Source organism: Salvelinus alpinus, chromosome 2, assembly GCF_045679555.1.
Source record: "Salvelinus alpinus chromosome 2, SLU_Salpinus.1, whole genome shotgun sequence".
NCBI lineage: Eukaryota > Metazoa > Chordata > Actinopteri > Salmoniformes > Salmonidae > Salvelinus > Salvelinus alpinus.
In genome coordinates, this window is record NC_092087.1 from 56,560,073 (window position 1) to 56,584,654 (window position 24,582).

A 24,582-nucleotide genomic window follows, 5' to 3' on the forward strand; every position below is an offset into this window, starting at 1 on the left:
TCCGCATCTTGGTCCGATCCATGCTCCTCCTCGTCTGAGGAGGAGAACGACTTTGACAGCCATTACAGAAACACCCACCACAACAGGACCAAGCGGATTGAGGAAGGAGGGCAAGAACTAAAGCAATGGAGAGAGGAGGAATGGAGTTGGGAGCAAATTTTCAATGGAGAAGGACCCTGGGCTAAGGTGGGAGAGAATCGCCGCTCTCGGGAGGAGAAGGAGGCAGCCACAGCCCAGGAGCGCTGGTATGAGGAGGCAGCACGTATGAGAGGCTCACCCAAAAATTTCTTGGGGGGGGGCTAAAGGGGAGTGTGGCGAAGCCGGGTAGGATACCTGAGCCAACTCCCCGGGCTTGCCGTGGAGTGAGAGGGCGTCGTACTGGTCAGACACCGTGTTATGCGGTAAAGCGCACGGTGTCCCCAGTACGCGTGCTTAGCCCAGTGCGGGCTATTCCACCTTGCCGCACTGGGAGGGCTAGGTTGGGCATCGAGCCGGATGCCATGAAGCCGGCCCAACGTATCTGGCCTCCAGTACGTCTCCTCGGGCCGGCGTACATGGCACCAGCCTTACAGGTGGTGTCCCCGGTTCGCCTGCATAGCCCAGTGCGGGCTATTCCACCTCGCCGCACTGGCAGGGCTACGGGGACCATTCAACCTGGTAAGGTTGGGGAGGCTCGGTGCTCAAGAGCACGTGTCCTCCTTCACGGTCCGGTATATCCGGCGCCACCTTCCCACCCCAGCTCAGTACCATCAGTGCCTACACCACGCACCAGGCTTCCAGTGCATCTCCAGAGCCCTGTTCCTCCTCCACGCACTCTCCCTATGGTGCGTGTCTCCAGCCCAGTGCCTCCAGTTCCGGCACCACGCACCAAGCCTCCTGTGCGTCTCCAGAGCCCGGTACGCACTGTTCCTTCTCCCCGCACTCGCCCTAAGGTGCGTGCCCTCAGCCCGGTACCTCCAGTTCCGGTACCACGCACCAGGCCTAGAGTGCGCCACGAGAGTCCAGTGTGCCCTGTTGTTGTTCCCCGCACTAGCCTGAAGGTGCGTGTCCTTAGCCCGGTACCTCCAGTTCCGGTACCACGCACCAGGCCTACAGTGCGTCTCAGCCGGCCAGAGTCTGCCGTCTGCCCAGCGGCGCCTGAACTGCCCGTCTGCGCCTGAACTGCCCGTCTGCCCAGCCAACGCCGTCTGAACTGTCCGTCTGCCATGAGCCTGCAAAGCCGCCCGTCTGCCATGAACCTGCAAAGCCGCCCGTCTGCCATGAGCCTACAGAGCCGTCCGCCAGACAGGAGCCGCTAGAGCCGTCCGCCAGACAGGAGCCGCTAGAGCCGTCCGCCAGACAGGAGCCGCTAGAGCCTTCCGCCAGACCGGATCAGCCAGAGCCTTCCGCCAGACCGGATCAGCCAGAGCCTTCCGCCAGATCTGACCAGCCAGAGCCGTCAGCCAGCCATGACCGGCCAGAGCCGTCAGCCAGCCATGACCGGCCAGAGCCGTCAGCCAGCCAGGATCCGCCAGCCAGCCAGGATCCGCCAGCCAGTCCGGAGCTGCCGTCCCTCAGCCCGGAGCTGCCGTCCCTCAGCCCGGAGCTGCCGTCCCTCATCCCGGTGCTGCCCCTTATCCCGGTGCTGCCCCTTATCCCGATGCTGCCCCTTCAGTTAGGTGGGTTTAGTTGGAGGGTGGTCATTGGGTGGGGGATACGGAAGCGGGGAGTGACTATGGTGGTGTGGGGACAGCGTCCAGAGCCGGAGCCACCACCGTGGACAGATGCCCACCCAGACCCTCCCCTAGACTTTTGGTGGTGCGTTCGGAGTACGCACCTTGAGGGGGGGGTTATGTCACGTTCCTGACCTATTTTTATGTTATTTTGATTATGTTTAGTTGGTCAGGGCGTGAGTTGGGGTGGGCATTGTATGTTGTGTGTGTTTGGTTAGTCTATGGGTGTTGTATGTGTATGGGATAGTGTTTGTTAGGTTGTCTAGTTATGTCTATGGCTGCCTAGATTGGGTCTCAATCAGAGACAGCTGTCATTCATTTGTCTCTGATTGGGAGCCATATTTAAGGTAGCCATAGGCAGTAGGCTTTTGTGGGTGTTTGTTTCCTGTGTCAGTGTTTGGACCACACAGGACTGTTTTGAGGTATGTCACGTTTGTTGTTTTGTAGTTTGTAGTGTTTTCTTGTTATTTACATTAAACATGTACAATTATCAATCCGCATCTTGGTCCGATCCATGCTCCTCCTCGTCTGAGGAGGAGAACGACTTTGACAGCCATTACAGACGTCCCTAAGATGAACCACACTGAATGTGGTATTGATCTCAAAAATAATAGTCTGGGTAGCAATTTGATTAGATGTTCAGGAGTCTTATGGCTTGGGGGTAGGGGCTGTTTAGAAGCCTCTTGGACCTAGACTTGTCGCTCCGGTACCACTTGTCGTGTGGTAGCAGAGAGAACAATCTATGACTAGGGTGGCTGGAGTCTTTGACCATTTTTAGGGCCTTCCTCTGACAACGCCTGGTATAGAGGTCCTGGATGGCAGGAAGCTTGGCCCCAGTGATGTACTGGTCCGTTCGCACTACCCTCTGTAGTGCCTTGCGGTAGGGGGCCGAGCAGTTGCCATACCAGGCAGTGATGTAACCCGTCAGTATGCTCTCGATGGTGCAGCTGTAGAACCTTTTGAGGATCTGAGGACCCATGTCAAATATTTTCAGTCTCCTGAGGGGGAATAGGTTTTGTCATGCCCTCTTCACGACTGTCTTAGTGTGCTTGGAACATGACCTCCTCCCTAGCAAGCTAGCATAATGGGGAAAAGTCTATTTTTGCCTCCTCGTGCGGTGATGTCGATAGACCAGTCGTGGAATTAGTAGGGTTCCAAGTAGCAGAGGGGTCCAAGTCCAATTGGCAAAATGGGCATAGTGGTCCAAGAAACTGGCCGGTGGATCAGCTAACAGTCCAATATGCTATAGATAGCTAGCAGGCCGCAGTTAGCAGAATGGGCCTTCAGGGGACGTCGCGCCTGTTGGGTTCCTCGGGTAGATTGTCGGTATTCCAGTCGTGAAGGATTGGCGGGGTTCCATGCCCCGTACCGGCAGTAGAAGGGGTCCGGATATTGTAGCCGAGGAGTGGGCTTCAGGAGTAGCCCAGGAGCCCTAGCCGGGAGATGGGTCTAGCATGGGCTAGTTGGTGCTTGCTCCGGGACAGAAACATTAGCCAGGAGTAGACAATCCGGGTTGCGGTTAGCTAGCTGCCATGATCCAGATGAAAAGGTTCAGAGTTTGCAGTAGTAATCCGGGGATATGGAGAGAAAAATGGGTCCGATATGCTCTGGTTTGAAACGCGTTGTACGAACTGGCAAGAGCTTTCCGAGCTAAAGGTTAGCTGACTGATAGCTGATAGCTAGCTAGCTTGAGTTGAGGTATTCCGGTTCGGAGGTAAATAGAAAAACTTTAGGAAAAAAAACAGATCCACACCACATTGGGTGAGGCGGGTTATAGGGGAGTATTTTGAAGTTGAGGTTTAGGAAAAATATTAAAAAGAATGCGAAGAGAAATACACTGCTCAAAAAAATAAAGGGAACACTAAAATAACACATCCTAGATCTGAATGAAATATTCTTATTAAATACTTTTTTCTTTACATAGTTGAATGTGCTGACAACAAAATCACACAAAAATGATCAATGGAAATCACATTTATCAACCCATGGAGGTCTGGATTTGGAGTCACACTCAAAATTAAAGTGGAAAACCACACTACAGGCTGATCCAACTTTGATGTAATGTCCTTAAAACAAGTCAAAATGAGGCTCAGTAGTGTGTGTGGCCTCCACGTGCCTGTATGACCTCCCTACAATGCCTGGGCATGCTCCTGATGAGGTGGCAGATGGTCTCCTGAGGGATCTCCTCCCAGACCTGGACTAAAGCATCCGCCAACTCCTGGACAGGCTGTGGTGGAACGTGGCGTTGGTGGATGGAGCGAGACATGATGTCCCAGATGTGCTCAATTGGATTCAGGTCTGGGGAACGGGCGGTCCATAGCATCAATGCCTTCCTCTTGCAGGAACTGCTGACACACTCCAGCCACATGAGGTCTAGCATTGTCTTGCATTAGGAGGAACCCAGGGCCAACCGCACCAGCATATGGTCTCACAAGGGGTCTCAGGATCTCATCTCGGTACCTAATGGCAGTCAGGCTACCTCTGGCGAGCACATGGAGGGCTGTGCGGCCCCCCAAAGAAATGCCACCCCGCACCATGACTGACCCACCGCCAAACCAGTCATGCTGGAGGATGTTGCAGGCAGCAGAACGTTCTCCACGGCGTCTCCAGACTCTGTCACGTCTGTCACGTGGTCAGTGTGAACCTGCTTTCATCTGTGAAGAGCACAGGGCGCCAGTGGCGAATTTGCCAATCTTGGTGTTCTCTGGCAAATGCCAAACGTCCTGCACGGTTTTGGGCTGTAAGCACAACCCCCACCTGTGGACGTCGGGCCCTCATACCACCCTCATGGAGTCTGTTTCTGACCGTTTGAGCAGACACATGCACATTTGTGGCCTGCTGGAGGTCATTTTGCAGGGCTCTGGCAGTGCTCCACCTGCTCCTCCTTGCACAAAGGCGGAGGTAGCGGTCCTGCTGCTGGGTTGTTGCCCTCCTACGGCCTCCTCCACGTCTCCTGATGTACTGGCCTGTCTCCTGGTAGCGCCTCCATGCTCTGGACACTACGCTGACAGACACAGCAAACCTTCTTGCCACAGCTCGCATTGATGTGCCATCCTGGATGAGCTGCACTACCTGAGCCACTTGTGTGGGTTGTAGACTCCGTCTCATGCTACCACTAGAGTGAAAGCACCGCCAGCATTCAAAAGTGACCAAAACATCAGCCAGGAAGCATAGGAACTGAGAAGTGGTCTGTGGTCACCACCTGCAGAACCACTCCTTTATTGTGGGTGTCTTGCTAATTGCCTATAATTTCCATCTTTTGTCTATTCCATTTGCACAACAGCATGTGAAATTTATTGTCAATCAGTGTTGCTTCCTAAGTGGACAGTTTGATTTCACAGAAGTGTCATTGACTTGGAGTTACATTGTGTTGTTTAAGTGTTCCCTTTATTTTTTTGAGCAGTGTATATAAAAAGATATATACATGAGCCGAGACGAGACAAGACAAAGACGTCTGTCTGCTACGCCATCTTGGAACCAACATGCAGTACCACCAGCAGGCAGAGAGGCAAGAACCGTTTTTTCGCCAGCTCCGGGACAAGCAACACTATTCACAACCCTGTGTAATGTTCAATGTAATTGCATTGCTGGACTTTTGGAAACTCCATGTATTTGTATTGTTTTAACTTGCCATCCAATGTGTTAGAGATGTGATAAATGAGGGTGGGGTATTAATGGAAAGGGTTTAAAATGTAAAAATAAAAGGAAATGTATGGTTTAAACTTCTCTTGAATGTTTATTTGTTTTAGCTGATAGTGATGATTTCTTAACTTTGCCTCATTAAGATGTGTGTGTTATGAATGACCAAAAGGTGTCGCAATTCAAACAAAGTATTACAGGACACCACATGACGTGTTAATACATTGTTTATAAATGTTCTGCTGATTTATGAAGGTTCCCAAGATCCACAGGTTAACTGTAGGCATTTGTGTGTGTGTGTGTGTGTCAGAGCCAAGATGATTTCGAATAGTCCTACCTGAGACTGCCTAGCCACAAGGTATTCCCGTTCTGTCCCATGCTGGAGACCAGGGCTCGATTACAACCTGTTACAATGGTGTCAACATTTTGTGGCTGATCTTTCAGCGGGGGAGACCTGACTGGGCCCAGCACTGCACAGTATGGCTCCTTATATTGCTGTTTGTGAACTGAGGAACATGTAACTTGATTCCAGAAGAAAGCTACTTTCATTCTCTTTATGTTGGGGGCTTTCATCAAGGTAAGTGTTGCCTGGTGTGACTAACATGACTTCTCTTTGGAGCATGTGTCATTCTGAAGCCAAACATGTCACCCTTTATAAAGCACATGTTTGTCATATTCAACCTAGTGGGTTATGACACATTTGACATTGGTAATTAAGTCACACAGTTATGCCACATTTATGATCCCTTTATAAAGCATGACATAGTTAGATGATTTGTGACACATTTGTATAGTGCTTATGAACGCTTTATGAAGCCTTTATAAGCTGCACTTAATTTAAGCGGAACCAGTTTGGTGAATAAAATAAAAATTATAACAAAAAACAGGTCAGAACATACAGACAAGTTTCCACCCAGAAGTCAAGACATTGTACATAATAATCATTGGAAACATTGCTATTGAACCTAAAACTTGTGAAACCCCATAGCAAAACACAGCAACAACAAATATACACTACTGTTCAAAAGTTTGGGGTCACTTTGAAATTTCCTTTTTGACTGGCTCTAACCAGAATAGAAAGAGGGAGGTCCCGGTGCACAACTGAGCAAGAGGACAAGTGCATTAGTGTCTAGTTTGAGAAAGACGCCTCACAAGTCCTCAACTGGCAGCTTCATTAAATTGTACCTGCAGAACACCAGCCTCAACGTCAACAGTGAAGAGGCGACTCCGGGATGCTGAACTTCTAGGCAGAGTTCCTCTGTCTAGTGTTTGTGTTCTATTGCCCATCTTAATCTTTATTGGCCAGTCTGAGATATGGCTTTTTCTTTGCAACTCTGCCTAGAAGGCCAGCATCCCGGAGTCGCCTCTTCACCGTTTACGTTGAGACTGTTTTGCGGGAACTATTTAATGAAGCTGCCAGTTGAGGACTTGTGAGGCGTCTGTTTCTCAAACTAGACACCTCTAATGTACTTGTCCTCTTGCTCAATTGTGCACCGGGGCCTCTCACTCCTCTTTCTGTTCTGGTTAGAGACAGTTTGCCCTGTTCGGTGACGGGAGAAGTACACAGCGTTGTACGAGATCTTCAGTTTCTTGGCAATTTCTCGCATGGAATAGCTTTCATTTCTCAGAACAAGAATAGACTGAGTTTCAGAAGCAAGTGCTTCGTTTCTGGCCATTTTGAGCCTGTAATCGAACCCACAAATGCTGATGCTCCAGATACTCAACTAGTCGAAAGGCGGACAGTTTTATTGCTTCTTTAATCAGAACAGTTTTCAGCTGTGCTAACATAATTGCAAAAGGGTTTTCTAATGATCAATTAGTCTTTTAAAATTATAAACTCTGATTAGCTAACACAACGTGCCATTGGAACACAGGAGTGATGGTTTATGATAATGGGCTTCTGTATGCCTATGTAGATATTCCATTAAAAAATCTGCCGTTTCCAGCTACAATAGTCATTTACAACATTAACAATGTCTACACTGTATTTCTGATCAAATTGTTGTTAATTTAAATGGGCAAAAAATTGCTTTTCTTTCAAAAACAAGGACATTTCTAAGTGACCCCAAACTTAGCAGTGTATATTTTTTAGGAAATTATTTTGTTGCTGTTTTTTGCTATGGGTTTTTACAAATTACAGGTCCAATAGCAATGTAAAAATAAACACTTCTTTTCCCACTAGCACAGACTTTGCTGAAAAATAATTTGTTGAGGGAAAGTGAACTTGATACGATTGTGATGTGTGGTCTCACCTAAAACTATTCTACACAAACTCTCCCCTAGTATGTGACCATATAGATAGCAAAGCAGTAACTTGACTACTTAAGGGTTGTGGAGCAAGTTCATGTAAACATTTAAAAAGCATTGTTTGATTTAAAACATTTACAGAAACTTTCCAAACTTAACAAAATAGTTTCTCGAGAATCAAACAATGGTGGTGATTAATTTTTTTAACAAATATTTTACCAGGTAAGTTGACTGAACAGGTTCTTTGTTACAGCAATGACCTGGGGAATAATTTCAGGGGAGAGGGGGATGAATGAGCCAATTGTAAACTGGGGATGATTAGGTGATCGTGATGGTATGAGGGACAGTAATGCTTGTCGTGGTTGGAAGAAGAGGACCAATGCGCAGCGTGGTAAGTGTCCATATTGTTTAATATGAAAAATGAACACTGAACAAAAACAATACAACGACAAACGAACACTCTTGTACGGTGAAACAAAACCCAGAACAGAAAATATAATCACCCACAAAACACAATGAAAAACACGCTACTTAAATATGGCTCCCAATCAGAGACAACGACTGACACCTGCCTCTGAGAACCATACCAGAACAAAACATAGAAAAACAACAGAATGCCCACCCCAACTCACGCCCTGACCAAACTAAAATAAAGACATAACAAAGGAACTACGGTCAGAATGTGACAGACAGCTTGGAAATTTAATAACAATAATAATTTGGTTTCTGATCAAAAACTTTCAATGCACGCTTGTACAGAGATTTCAATAGTTTGGTTGTCGTTTCTCCTGCTTGCGTCCAACTTGTAACGCAATAGGAAATGTGAGAAAATATCACAGCATGCATACACCCACCACTGGTGTGCATTGCCAAAGAGCTCTATTTTCATGTCATCCAACAAATGTAAACGCCTGGAGTTTGCTAAACAGCATTGGATCCTGTGCTTTGGTTAAATGACATGAAAATAGAGCTCTTTGGCCACGAGTGAGCAGAAATGAACCCCATACCTACTGTAAAATGCTGAGCGATTAACCAAAATGTCGGGTATTTTTTAAACAATTAGTTGACCAGCATCGGTTAAATTATTTGAATTACATTTCAGTCTAGGTTTTTTCTGTGAGCTCAATGTGCAGTTTCTGTAGAGGTAAATCAGATGAAGCCTGAACTGTGCGATGTAGTAGAGATAGACAGTAGACATAGTTTAGCGCAGAACCATGGTAATTAATTACAATGACCATAATCCATTGCACGCCCACTTAAACTTGTCCGGTCTGTGCAGAGCGACACAGAAGAAAGAACACACGATTGAGGAATAGAAAGCAGCAGGGTGGTCCTTTGTATCTCGGTTGGTAAAGCATCGTGCTTGTAGCGCCAGGGTAGTGGGTTCGACTCCTAGGACCACCCATAGGCATGACCATAAGCTGCTTTGGATAAAAGTGTCTGCTAAAATGGCATATATTAGTTGCTTCACCGGCATGAAAATACATGATCTAAGTGATTTTTAGTTGATACTCAGCAGTCTGTCATGGCCGTCAAAGGGAGGAGACCAAGGCGCAGCGTGGTAAGCGTACATTCTTCATTTAAAGAACGAACACTGAACAAAACGAACAAAATAACAAAACGAACCGTGAAGCTAATATGGATAGTGCAGACAGGCAACTAAACATAGATCAAGAACCCACAAAACCAAAAGGGAAAATGGCAACCTAAATATGAGACAACGATAAGCAGCTGCCTCTGATTGGGAACCAATTCAGGCCACCATAGACCTACATATACCTAGACTACCAAAACCCCTAGAGATACAAAAAACCATAGACAATACAAAACCAGCATTCACACCCTGACCTAACCAAAATAATAAAGAAAACATAGATAACTAAGGTCAGGGCGTGACAGTCATAAAAGTATGCCTTAATTACTTATAAACTACTAAAATAGGGATTTTGTCAGACAGCATAGGTATCAGCTCTATAGAGATGAAATTATGACTTGGAATGAAATAATAAAGTCATCAGATATTTTTATTAAAGTAATGTGAATCAATTATGGTTTATGATAAGCAGTAATGGGGAGTCACTACCATCATGGGACCTTTATTAATTGTTTTATTCAGTGTTACAGCATTCAACCCACAATGTCCCCAAAAAATTATGAAACCGAAAAAGAAAAAAAATGTTTATTTAAAAAAAGAAATAATCAAACCAAAATTGAACCAACCTCAAAAAGCACCAATCGGTCAGGACTAGTCTCCGGAATTGAAACACATTGAAAACCCGTGGTTTAAATTGATTGAGGTCAGTCCATAGGTGCAGGTTGAAGGATATCTAAGAACTAGGGATGCACCCATATGACATTTTTGGCTGATACCGATATTCAATATTTGTCTTGACTAAAGAAAACTATGCCGATATTTCAAATTTTTGCGGCCTTTTAAGCATTCTAGTACAGTTAAATAGTTAACACACACACACACAAACATGGATGCAGCGGTCTAAGGCACTGCATCTCAGTGCAAGAGGCGTCACTGCAGTCCCTGGTTCGAATCCAGACTATCACCTCCGGACGTGATTGGGAGTCCCATAGGGCGGAGCACAATTCGCCCAGCGTCGTCCGGGTTTGGCCATCGTTGTAAATAAGAGTTTGTTCTTAACTGACTTGCTAGTGTGTGTAACCTGAACAAGTTATTTTGTTGGCATTTATGTATGTCCCTATTACCAGTAAAACATAATCAAAACCTATTTTTTTCACTTACGTGCTGTGCTGTTTCGTTCATTTGTTCAGTCGTTTAATTCTCAACCAGGATTTCATCATACGTGTCAAGCAGTGAAGTTTCAGCTCTGTCTGTCCGTGGCCTCTCTTTCTCGGTGCGCAGTGTCACTGTGTCCGTTTCCATATTGTCCAGCTGTGTACAGTATTCACCATTTCACGTAAACCCTGTTTCTTTTCTGCATCGAAGTAGAGGTCCTAGTACCAAGCATCGAGCTTGGTGGCGACACAGTAAAGAGGCTCAGAGAGAATGCCACTGAGTATTTTAACCCCACGGTTTGTATTTTAACCTTAAGTTTTAACCCCACGGTATGTGTCGACAGTTTTGTCAAGCAGGCATTTCAATGCCACAACAGAAGGTATCACGTCTGCTGCAGGCGCAGTTGATTAGCTTATTTCTTGAGTCAGTTCGAATGGCGCTAAGAGTGTGTTCATGTTTCAAATGCCATTGAGATGGCAGCGGCGGTATGAGAACCAGCACATTCTTGAGCATGCAATATGGCTTTCCTCAGTACGAAATCCTGGTCGACCCACTGTGCTGTCAGACTCCGCATGCTCATGGGGCTGACCGCTTGTCCAAATGTCAGTCGTGAAGCTAATAGCAGTGACGCCCAAAACAAGTAGCTCATAGATGTACGTTTCAACAATACTGTGTAACTCTGGTAGGGCAACATCTGAAAAATAGTGTGTACCAGGGCTCGACTAGTCGGCGAACGCCAACATCATCCACGACAGAGGACGGTTGATTGTCAAGGGCAATGAATTCCATTATCTTGGCGTTAATGGATTTCGCCTTTGAGTTGTCTCGTGGAAATTCTTACTCTTTCAAATGACTGCTCAACTTGAACTTGTTTGCTTAGTATTTTTCTGCTTCTGTTCTGTGTAGCGCTGTATTTTTCGTGGAATCATTACGTCATCTACTTACGTTATATAGGTATGCACGTCAGCTTTGACATCGGTTTTGCACATCGGTGTTAAACTAGACATCGGGCCGATGTTAGCATTTTTAGCTAATATCGTCTGTTTCCGATATGCTCAACGATATGTCGTGTATCCCTACTAAGAACACAGCTCCTACCACTCCCCCTTTGTCAAGTTTCAATTTAACATTCTCCAAAGAATAACAGTTTGCTAACTCATTAGAATGATTAGCTCTGAAACCAAATTGCATAGGGTGCAATGAGAAATCACTAGTGTTCAAATGATCTGTCAATTGCTCAGCAACTACCCTCTCTGCAGCCCTAGAAATGATTGGCAAAATACTTATAGGTCTATAATTATTGATCATAAAAAAAAACTCCAGATTTATATGAAGGTAACAACATCTGACTTCGATTCCTTTGGGAATATACCTTGGTTAATGGATAAATTAATCAAATGTGTTATTGGGGAGGTTAAAATATCTTTGTTTTAAAGAACACGATCAAAACCACGATCAAAACCATATTTGGCTTTAGTGGTTTTCAAGCTGCTTAAGATTTTGTTAAATCTCACCTCAGTAGTTGGAATCATATCAAACATTTTGAGTGAGTCTCGCATTGGGTGATACATATCGTGCTCACTGTAAACTTTCGCCCCCAGATCTTATACAGACTGAATAAAGAAATAGTTAAAAGTAGTGGCTATAGAGTAGCTATCCTCGATCAATCTTACATACATTTTCAGTTTTATATCTCCCTTGAATTTGTCTTGCCTGAAACTGTCTATCTTTTTCCAAATTTGTTTACAATCACCTTTCACCTAATTTGTGACGTTAATGAAAAATGGCTTTCGATTTTCTTAACTCGGAGATCGCCTTGTTTCTCAGCCCTCTGAAAATCATTCTCTCAATGTCTAGTCCAGTTTTATTTATACTTGATATTGTTTATCAACAGGAACAATTAAAATAAATTGCTGTTGTGTCTTTAATTGAGATAGAGCCCAGAAGTTTTTTTCCTGATCCTGTGACCAGACCAGGAAACACTCCTGGCCCTAGCTATGATTGGATAAGCAGTAATTGTTCACCATTCAGTTTTCCATGGAGAAAAATTGACTTACACTAGAGGTCTTCACGGGTCCACCAAACCCAAAATTCCAAGATCTGACCCGGGACCCAATTCTGACCTTTGTCTCGGATCTGGGTCAGGTCTGATATATTGCCACGGATCTCAGGTATGTGCAATTTAAAATGTATTTACTGACGGAACCTGATTGGACCCGTACTCTGTTCATTTAATGTGTGAGGTGATGAGAACTGTGCAAGCTTTTTATCAGTGTAAGCCAATTGCAACTCAATAAAAAGTAGGCCTATAGCTTAGGCTGGCCAGGTCCAGCTGAAACTGGTATCGGACGCTCACCTTTACGTGCACCTGCTGCTGATGAGAGGCGGGAGAAAGGCAAACTGACAGCCACAACCAATCACAGAAATATAATCCATAGATGGCAGTTCCCAAGTCAGGACTGGCAGCCATTGCTAGCGTACCAAGGAGTTTCACGGTCAAATTGGTTCCAAAACCCTTCTATGGATTATATGTATATGGCAACAATGCAACAAGCTGTTTTATGTTTGGCGCGTGTGCTGCCAAAGTTGCGGCCTTCTATGTGCTAGTGATAAAACTGAGCCCACAGCAACAAAATAAATCAAGCTATTGAACTTTTATTTTTTATATTAATGTCATACAGTGAACGACTACGCTTTTAGGCCTATGCATGCAATGCCTGGATGCATTTAGCGCTCAAATCTGACAGCTGAACTGTGAGGTGGACAAGTATTGTTTCAGCAAAGTAAAAACGATTAAAATAGGCTATAAAGTTTTGCATATGCTACACATCGAAACACAAGGAATTGTGTTTTTGTACTTTGTTATAGGCTGTTAAGGACACGTAATGTGTGCTGAAAACACATTTGGCCAATATCCCTCGTTTATTGATGGCACTGGCTGTGCCAGGTCGGAGGTTTCTTTCTCTCTCTCTACCCTCGGATCTGAAAGAGTCTCTCGGATCCGAACGGGCATGGGTCTGTTTTCCACAGGCTTTTTCAGAAATGGGTCTGACTGTCCTTGGGTCCATTCGGAACAGGCCTGCGTTTTACTTTCTTTTTTAAAATGTATGCATATTAGTTCTGTGGGAATGCCACGAAAGCCACGATTGAATGAACCATAATAACAACCGCATATTTCCCCCCTAAATGGTATCGTGTGAGGATGATCCTTTAGAAATGGAACAAGAACTGTAAAAACAACACATTCACTGGAGACAAAATCTGTTGTTTACTCACCGTTTTTGTCAGCGCGGCAGAAAATCTGAAAGAAAAGGGAAAACACTTAGGTATTGATTTTAACAAAGCGTCAAAATAGGGTTTCTTGCAAGGCTATTTCAAATTGGGGTAATTCATCATAAAGACAGTTCCCAGAGACTGTGATATTCTTTTGTGTTAATGGAGCATTTGAGGGTACGCTATTCCATCCTAATTTAAATATATATTGTAACAAGGAAACAAGCATGCAGAAAAATGCGTACATCCACTTATCCACACATTTATTCATACTCATAGATTTTATGTGTTTTACAAGGGATCCTAACTCAATACAAAGAGCATAAAACAACCCTTAAATGTGACAAGCAATTGCTCAATCTGATTTCTCCATCACTTGGGAGATTATTTCACATTATCACAATTCCAGTGGATCAGAAGTTTACATTCACTAAGTTGACCGCGCCTTCAAACAGCTTGGAAAATTCCAGGAAATTGTCGTGGCTTTAGAAGCTTCTGATAGGCTAATTGACATAATTTGAGTCAATTGGAGGTGTACCTGTGGATGTATTTCAAGGCCTACCTTCAAACTCAGTGCCTCTTTGCTTGACATCATGGGAAAATCAAAAGAAATCAGCCAAGACCTCAAAAAAAAATTAAAAAATAAATGTAGACCTCCACAAGTCTGGTTTATCCTTGGGAGCAATTTCCAAACGCCTGAAGGTACCACGTTCATCTGTACAAACAGTACGCAAGTATAAACACCATGGGACCATGCAGTCGTCATACCGCTCAGGAAGGAGACACGTTCTGTCTCCTAGAGATGAACGTACTTTTGTGCAAAAAGTGCAAATAAATCCCAGAACAACAGCAAAGGACCTTGTGGAGATGCTGGAGGAAACAGGTACAAAAGTATCTATATCCACAGTAAAACGAGTCCTATATCGACACAACCTGAAAGGCCGCTCAGCAAGGAAGAAGCCACTGCTCCAAAACCGCCATAAAAAAGCCAGACTACGGTTTGCAACTGAACATGTGGACAAAGATTGTATTTTTTGGAGAAATGTCCTCTGGTCTGATGAAACAAAAATAGAACTGTTTGGCCATCATGACCATCGTTATGTTTGGAGGAAAAAGGGAGAGGCTTGCAAGCTGAAGAACACCATCCCAACCGTGAAGCACGGGGGTGGCAGCATGTTGTGGGGGTGCTTTGCTGCAGGAGGGACAGGTGCATTTCACAAAATATCATCATGAGGATGGAAAATTGTGGATATTTTGAAGCAACATCTCAAGACATCAGTCAGGAAGTTAAAGAAAGCTTGGTCGCAAATGGGTCTTCCAAATGGACAATGACCCCAAGCATACTTACAACTGTAACGGTTTTCTTCCTGGGATGAAGGAGAGGACCAAAATGCAGCGCGGCTAGTGTTCAACATGATTTAATAAAGAATAATTTAGAACACTACAAACAACAAAACAAGAAATGTGAAAACCGAAACAGTCCTATCTGGTGCAGAACACAAAGACAGAAGACAATCACCCACAAACAAACAGTGTGAACAGCCTACCTTAATATGGTTCTCAATCAGAGGAAACGTCAAACACCTGCCCCTAATTGAGAACCATATCAGGCAACACATTGAACCTAAACATAGAAACACATAACATAGACTGCCCACCCAGCTCACGTCCTGACCAACTAAACAAAGTTAAACAAAGGAAAATAAGGTCAGGAACGTGACAACAACGTCGTGGCAAAATGGCTTAAGGGCAACAAAGTCAAGGTATTGGAATGGCCATCACAAAGCCCTGACCTCAATCCTATAGAAAATGTGTGGGCAGAACTGAAAAAGCATGTGCGAGCAAGGAGGCCTACACACCTGACTCAGTTACACCAGCTCTGTCAGGAGAAATGGGCCAACATTCACCCAACTTATTGTGGGAAGCTTGTGGAAGGCTACCCAAAACGTTTGACCCTAGTTCAACAATTTCAAGGCAATGCTACCAATTACTAATTGAGTGTATGTCAACTTCTGACCTACTGGGAATGTGATGAAAGAAATAAAAGCTGAAATAAATAATTCTCTCTACAATTATTCTGACATTTCACATTCTTAAAATAAAGTGGTGATCCTAACTGACCTAAGACAGGGAATTCTTACTAGGATTAAATGTCAGGAATTGTGAAAAACTGAGTTTAAATGCATTTGGCTAAGGTGTACGTAAACTTCCGAATTCAACTGTACATTCACATGATTAATTTTGCTTGTTTGAATGACAGATTTGAAGACATCTATTTTACACTTCAATTCACATTGAATGTAACACCTTAGCTTTCCTGTCTTCCTTGGAAATGAAAGAAAATGTATTAAAGAAACCCATTATCTCTAATTGGCCCAACACATTCTCTTATCTGTCTAAATATTATTTACTTGGCATTTGCTTCTAGATGGCAGTGAGAAAGGCCCCATATTTTGCTAAAGTGTTTTGAGAGGATAATGCATCATTTACAACGTGCAGATAAAGGTCAGTCTTGCTTCCCAGAGCGTCTGTTTCAGATGGCACGTGGGAAGGTGTTAAACTAGTGGGAACCTCGAGTCCTACTGACACTGTTCTCTGAGGGGAAGGAGACTGCTGCCCAAGTGACTGCCTGAGGATGATCTCCCTCGTCGTAACTTCCTGTTTTTCAGTGTACGGAAACGCATGCACGATCGCACAGTCACGTACACACAAATATTTTACACACGGTCAACAAAGAAGCCATCAAACCTTCAGAGGAGAGTCTTTTGAAGCGTCTGCCTTCTCCTTCTGCCTAATTCAAGAAGTTGAGATCTGAGGTTGTATTCCTATTGCGTTCAAATTGCAGCTTAAGACCATGATTATTTGTGTCCGATTTACAAATATTACGCACAGCTTCACACTCCAATGATTTCAAAATGCTATCATAAACTGTGACTTTTCTATGTTACCTATAGGGGAAAATATGACATAAGATGACACATTTCCAAGGGCAAAATATACAACGGTATCGCAGAACTATTTAGCCTTGTAATATATTCATATCACAAAGAGCTCATCCACTTATCAACCAAGTGAATTAGCCAAACATTCTCTTACGCTATATTTGGGTTGTTTATCTCGAGAGCGATAGAAAATCTAATAAAAGTTGGCATCAGTTGGCATTGTCAGGCAGGAGTGCATTCATCTCAATAAATCAATATTCTGAACTGCACAATACATTTTCAAGGAGATGATGGCAAAGACATATTTTTATCTAAGCGCATTCATTATTCTCCCTTTGGTTAGTGCATGGTGAGGAGAGAGGGTCACATAAATAACATATGATCCCAACTCACTGTGATGAAACAAAGAAACAAGAATCCAATTAAAAGTAGGCAGTAAAAACCTCAACGGAGCTTCGGTGTGTTATATGAATAAGATATACACAAATTAACAGATCCAAACTCACTGTGATGATCAAGGAACAAATAAACCAACAAACAAGGGATGCTGTAAAAACTACACTGTCACTTTAGTGTGCTAGTATTCAAGGTTACTGTAAAAGCCGATGTAAACAGCAGTCTATCTAGCTTTTCCATTATTGCTTCCATTATTGCTTGTGTCAAGCTTTGCAGAAACATTGCTGCTGCTTATAACTATCTAAGATGTGCCAAATAAATGATCTCTAACTAAGGGTTCCAGCTATACATTTGGTTTGCTAACTTACTAGCTAAGTGGCTAGCTTGCTAGACCAAACTTCTTTGTTACAGCAAAGACAATCCCATCCAGGATCAAGATCCTTGGTGCCTAAATATGTTGTGTCCCAAAAAAAATAAAAAAATTTAAATACTTTTTTAGGTTTGGAGAGCAATAGCGCCCCCTGTCAGTAATATCAAATACCCCGGTGTGGTACAGGAACGGTATGAAGGTATGAAAATCTGGATACTGCCCAACCCTAGTGATACCACCCAACAAACACACACACACACAGTCTTGTACAGCTAACCTTGTGGGGACACAACTCAGTCCCATTCAAATCATATTTTCCCTAACCTGTACTCTTACCCTAACTAGGGATGCACGATATATCGGTGAACATATCGGAATTGGCCGATATTAGCTAAAATGAAAACATCGGTATCAGCCACTCACTAGTTAAATGCCGATGTGTAAAACCGATGTCAAAGCCGACATGAATTACTATATAACGAAGGGACATGATGTAATGACGCCACGTAAAATTTTGCACTATGCGTGCAACACAGCATTCTGAAACTAGCCCACAATGTCTGCTTTTGGGATCAAGCAGTCAACAAGTCAAGCAGTCATTTCAAAGAGTAACAAAAAAGGCAAGACAATGGAATTTCATTGCCCTTGACAATCAACCATTCTCTGTTGTGGGTGATGTTGGCTTCGCTGACTGGTCGAGAACCGGTTAACACTACCAAGTGCGTTATTTTTCCGATGTTGCCCTACCGGAGTTACACAGTAATAGCGTCACTGCTATTAGCTTCATGACATACATACGATGGAACGCCGTTTGGGTCTTTGCATGTCAAAAAAGATAGTAGCACTGTCAAAGCTGTACAAAACAGTCAGCAAACAAGCAAACACCGGCCACAAACGATGTGTTTACAATACCGCATAGGTAATAAAGAAAGATTTGTTCGACCGCAACTTCTGGGGTTGCTAGCTTTAGCTTGGTACCTAGCTAGCACCAATACAACCAGCCTGAAAACAATGACCAGTAGAAACTGCAGTCATTTTCATTATTCTTAGCGATGATTTAGGAATCCTTGTGAGTAAGTCTTAGCTAGGTTGCCACTTGTTGTTCAACTATTGAAGTTGAACTTCAGTTCATGAAAATAAATAGCTTGCCAGCTACTTAACCCTGTTGCCCAAAGCTAACGTTATATGCAGCCAGCTAGATTCATCTGGCTAGTGATGCTCGACCGGACCGGGTTATGTGTTGTGAAGCTAGCCACAATAAGGATTAGGCACAATAGTGGAATTTGCAGGTTGCCTTCAAAATAAAAGTATGTAATTGAAAGTGATGCAAATGAACACAAATAGTAGAATTATGCTATACTTTTATTTTGAAGGTGTTGGGTTCTGAGAATATGAAATGTTACTTATTCATGTCACTGATGAAGTCCTAAGGTTGAGGGTCTACACCAGACTTTAAGGGGTATAGGAGGAAGGTATATACTGGGTGCAACTAAGCTTGGAATGTGTTGAGTGCAGGGAAGCGATTACATGTGACAGGCATTGATAAGGGGAGACGGGTGGAGATCTTAGAAACTAACAATGTCACTGAGGGAGAGAGGGTAATGTATCATGTTTACATTGTCAGGATATGTTGTTAGCCATCAGGGATCCTCTGGGCGGAGACGAGACACAGTCTGGTATCAATAACCATGACAGCCTTGAGTTGGGAAGGAGTGAGCACTTTGGGGTAGAGGTCAGGTTAGGTGAAGTGAGGAAGAATAGATATCACTAAGGTTCTGTCTAGTAACAGAGATGCATTGGCTGTTCGGTTGTGGAGGAGGAGACTCAGCCTAGGAGAAAGGGTTAAATATCAGTGCTTGTGTTGAATGTTTGTCTGAATTAAAGCTGTAACGACCCTTTGGGAAGAATTAAACTTGGTTAAGCTTCTCTCGTGTCCGTGAGTTATTTACTCTAAAAAATAAGAACCTAACAAAGACTAACTGCAAAGTCCACTATTGTGGCTAATCCTTATTGTGGCTAGCTTCACATAGATGGGTCCGACCACCATGAATCAAATAAGAACTGTCTTATAAATTAGGGTTATTTTAGATGATGACACCTAACTATATCACCTAGCTATATAGTTAGCTAGCTAACTATAGCTAGTCAAACAGATGGTCATTTTGCTATGTTTTTGGGGAAGAACATTGTTTGCATTCATGAGCTAGCTAGCGTTTTTTTAATGACCAGCACTGTAGGTGCACAAGACAACTTTACTAGCATCATAGCATACGTATCGATGAATCGTTGTGACATATGAAATACAAGTGATAGTGTAATCAATGTGTAATAACTACGTAAAAAAATGTATGATCGAGTTAAATTTTTATGTGACGTGCAGTCATATTCAGGTCCTGATTGGTCAACAATTGGTCAAATAGTTTTAAATAGTGTCTCTTTTGACACGCAAAGACCCAAACGGTGTTCCATAGAAATCCTGGTTGAGAATGGAACGACTGAACAACAAAACAGCACAGCAAGTGAAAGAAATAGGTTTTGATTATGTTTTACTGGTAATGGGGACATACGTAAAGCCAACAAAATAACTTTTTGGTCAGTGTGGTGTGTTTGTGTGTGTGTAACCTTTATTTAACTAGGCAAGTCAGTTAAGAACTAATTCTTATCTACAATGACGGCCAAACCCAGATGACGCTGGGCCAATTGTGCGCCGCCTTATGGGACTCCCAATCACGGCCGGATGTGATACAGCCTGAATTCGAACTAGGGACTGTAGTGATGCCTCTTGCACAGATGCAGTGCCTTAGACCGCTGCGTCCATGTGTGTGTGTTAACTATTTAACTGTACTAGAATGCGTAAAAAGGCCGCTAAAATTTTAAATATCGGTTATCGGTATTGGGTTTTTTGGCAAGGAAAATATTGGATATCGGTATCGGCCAAAAATGTAATATCGGTGCATCACTAACCCTAACCCAAAAAACCTAACATTAACCCTAGCTCCTAACCCTAACAAAATGTCCCCAGTTGGTCAAATTTGTTTGTTTACTATTCTTGTTAAACACACACACACACACACACACACACACACACACACACACACACACAAAGGTTGAGTTCAATACATAGTAGTCAAATATCATATCAGGAGTCAATGAGTGCAGCAAGGTGTGGTGGAGATATGGGCACTTAACCTCAATTGAATGTTTGTGTCGGTTACAGTAGGTCGATAATGGTGTCTTTAGCCACAATATGGCAAGATGTATTTACCATTAATTTTTAAAACAAGATGCTTACAAAACAAGTAGTTAATCTCCATGATGATTGATTATAAATACATAGAGGTTCACTGGTTTTTAACACAATTAGCCTATAGTTCAACTCTGCATAATAGTTTTTGTGCATGCTTACAAGGGTGGGTATAATTTGTGTTACGTTCCAACAGTAATCTGTTCCAAAAACTTAGTAAATAACAAGGTTGTAAACAAACAACGCATACAAAGTTGTATCGCGGGAGAATAAGATACCAGGTAGGGAGGCAATTTTGTTTAGTTTTTCACTCACCACGTTTATTCTGAAAAATGTTTGTCCTCACTCTGGTAGCCTATGTACAAACATTAAGAATAAGCTACGTGGTGAGTTGATGCCTATTCGGCAGCTAGTTAGCTAGGTGAATTGATCATGCTACTTTATATGCGTTGTTTGTTGGCATCCTTGTTATTTACGAAGTTATTGGAACAGATTCCTGTTGGAACGTTCAACAAATTATACCCACCCCCCAAATTAACATACATCAACCATAGGCAAATAAAGAATTTCAATAGGGTTGATTGTTTCTGACAGCAGTGTGCAGAGCTTTCAGAGAGAATATGTGACTACTTACATCTTTGAAAATTGGAAGTCCATTAACAGGGCTATGCAGTGGCTGCGGTTGTTCCTGCTGAGCGCGAAGATGCTTATTTTTCGCCGACTGAAGGCACATAGTGATCATCTCTGTGCACGCCAACATCTTGATGTGGAAGATGTATAGCCGACTTGTAGACACCTGCTCTTTGGAAAGTGTAGCCTTTTGACAAGGGGTTCAAAAGTGTCGCCCTGCCCTGTTAAACCGAGACAAAAGTGCTGCAACAGTGATGTTGATCTGCAACCGTGCTCCAGCAGTGATGCTGCTCTGCAACTTTCTGCGGTAGGTAACCCCACCTTCTAGAGCGCTGATTGGTCAAAATCTTTGTTGCGCATCCCTGCAAGGCAAGAGGAGGAAAAGCTACCACGTGGCGCAATAATAACATTATTTTACAATATAAATGGTAGAAAAGGCTAGAATAGGCGAATTTCAAACATTAGAAGCGAATAAGATTGATAGAGCTACAATAAGGATGTTGATATGAAGGAAATCAAATTTGGCCTAACTCTAACTGTAGGTTAAAGGTAGACTCAGCGAAATGAGCAGATAATGGTCCTGTTTGAGAGAATCAAAACTGTGATGTATCATGGGTAAATTGATGTGACCAAGCTACAAATAATAATGAGTAGTTATTTATGATACAAGCTTTTTTACTGGGTAAAGTTCATGATGCCATTGACCTTAACAAGGGCCCCAGGACCAGTGGAAACAAGATAGCCCCATAACATCTGAGATCCACCACCATATTTTTCTGCTCATGCATTCTCATTTCAACGCCAAACCCACTACTGGTGTGTGTGGCCAAAATGTTGTACAGCAAAGGTAAATGCCTGGAGTTTGCTAAACGGCATTGGCACTTGGATTGGAACCGATGCTTTGATCAAATTACATGAAAATAGAGCTCTTTGGCCGCGTACACCCCAGTGGTAGGTTTAGCATCTACATTTTACCTACTGTAAAATATGGTGGGGTTCTTTGATGTTATGGGACTATTTTGCTTTCACTGGTCCTGGGGCCTATTAAGGTCAACCTCATTATAAACTTTTAGCCAAAAACCCGGTTGCCTCTGCCAGGAGGCTGACACTTGGCTGCAAGTGAATCGTCTAGCAAGACAGTAATCCCAAGCACACATCAAAATCCACACAGAAATGGTTAATTGGCCACAAAATCAACATTTTACAACTCAGTCTCTAGACATAAAACCCATTGAAACCCTGTGGTTTGAATTGAAGAGGGCAGTCCATGAGTACATACAAAGGATATCAAGGATCTGGAAGGTGTTTGTATAGAGGAATGGTCTAAGATTCCTCCCAATTTTTTTTTTTAAAGGATCAGTGGTGTTATCCTCACCAGGGGAGGTATTGAAAGGTATTGAAAACAGGGGTGTCAATAATTTTGTATTACTTGTTTAACAAAATCTCTTTCTCTGAGTAATTGTATTAGTATAAAATAATATAAGTTCCATTTTTTGGGGGGAGCATACAATATAGCTCAGTATTTGAATTCGATATTTTATAGTCATTTATCGAGGGTGTTAATCATTTCTGACCCCACTATAGATGTCTGAGGTTTGTTGGGCCAGACATTGCCATCTGCTGGTGATAGGCTAGCCTATGAATGCGAATACCAGATATATATATTTTTTTAAACACACACACACACACACACACACACACACAAAGTATAGGCTATGGATAACAATACATTGTAGATAATATAATAGAACATATTATTTGTTCTAATATATACTTATTTTCCCCTTCTCACATATGCACCCCAACCTGTGCAGGGGAGAGCTTTTGTCACTGAAGGTCCAGTGCAGAGATTGTGATTTGTGTACTCTTATGAATATGTATTGCTGTAATCCTGTTTCAAACAAGCAAAACCTAAACTCTAGTTAATAAATAAATGTTGCTTGTTTAACATTTTCTTTATTGTATCTTGTTTTGGCTCCCACAAGATTTAGTTTCCATGTGTAAAAATATTTTATTTTCATTTTGGAAGTGAATCTCTAATTTCTAGAAATTCTTATTTATCATGCAAAAAACGTGGCCTACTAGCTATGTTGTTGCTCACATCGCCTTACGTTGGTCACATGACACAGATGTTCCCAAGCGGTCTTCCCTTGTTAACATAGCCACAAAGTCATGACTATGGCTAATCCCCGCCCATTTATCAAATGTGTCTTCTTAAAATCAGATATTAAACCTAACCTTAACTTTGTCTAACCCTAACCTGTTTTTCAACAACAACAAACAAGTAGAATCTTTGTTAATTATATCATAAATAGGACTGGTGGAGTTATGTCACACATGCAGCTAACTAAAATATATGGAAATGTCTGCTCTATCCACAATTACAACCAACTAATTGCAGCATTACTGCAGAAATGGAAGAGGGGGGAAAGTAAGGAACTTGTCTGTCGGCCCTGCATCAAAAACCAAAATTGGTTAAAGAAAATTCTGATAAGTAAGTATACCAGTTTCATTTAAGGTCCAAAAAATTGACAGCTGTGCCATATAGATTGAAAATTTGTTTGGAAGAGATTTTCGATGTACCGATTCCATGGCACATGGTTTATGAATTGATACACAAAACGACGCTGGATTCAAAACATCACATTTTTCCATTTCAATTATTATACAAATTCTTGCAACCAAATATGTTATATATTTGGGGTATACAACCATCCCAGCTCTGCAGATTTTGCTGCGAAGAGACAGAATCATTTATTTTGGTACTGTCTATATGTAACTTGTTTTTGGTCGCAGGTCCAGGAATGGCTGAAGAATTGCAACATAGTCAACCGATCAATAATATTACAATACTTTTAGCAAAAATGTGTATCTTTCATTTACAATCTGTAGATACTATTAGAAGAGAAAGGTTCAGAACTTTTGTGAAACATCACAGCACAGTTGAAAAATATATGGCAAATAGAAATAAAAATGTATGGTGTTAAGAGATAGATGGGAGTGGTTGAGTGGAGCTGAACTTTGGGACTTAAAACAACAAGATAACCAATGTAAAAAATATACTGTGTCCGTAAAATGTATATAGGTTCAGAACTTTTGTGAAACAGCACAGTTAAAAATATATGGCAAATAGAAATCCCACTGGATGGTCTTCAGAGATAGATGGGAGGGACTGAAGGTAGTTGAAGGGTGGGATTTAAAACAAAAAAGAACTATTGTAAAATACATTGTCCGTAAAATGTATATAGCATGTATGAGCTGGAAGTAGAAGCTTAAGTGTTGTCCATTAGTTTACTCCAATTAGGGGATGGGTGGTGGGGTTTGTGGAAAATAATAAGGACAATATATTTATATACTGTATATATTTACAAAAAAATATA

General features: G+C 42.6%; 1 protein-coding gene across 3 annotated transcripts in view; it reads right to left on the reverse strand.

The window, feature by feature from the left end:
* LOC139565377 (N-terminal EF-hand calcium-binding protein 1-like) overlaps window positions 1-21,495 on the reverse strand; it is a 68,550-nt gene extending 47,055 nt beyond the window's left edge. For all 3 annotated transcript variants that reach the window (XM_071385681.1, XM_071385673.1, XM_071385689.1), the window contains exons 1-2: window positions 21,207-21,495; window positions 13,624-13,648 (exon numbers count right to left, since the gene is read on the reverse strand). In XM_071385681.1, coding sequence (XP_071241782.1) covers window positions 13,624-13,648; window positions 21,207-21,332 — 151 coding nt within the window. In that variant the 5' untranslated portion in view covers window positions 21,333-21,495. The remainder of the gene's footprint in view (window positions 1-13,623; window positions 13,649-21,206) is intronic.
* Window positions 21,496-24,582: the final 3,087 nt, after the last annotated feature.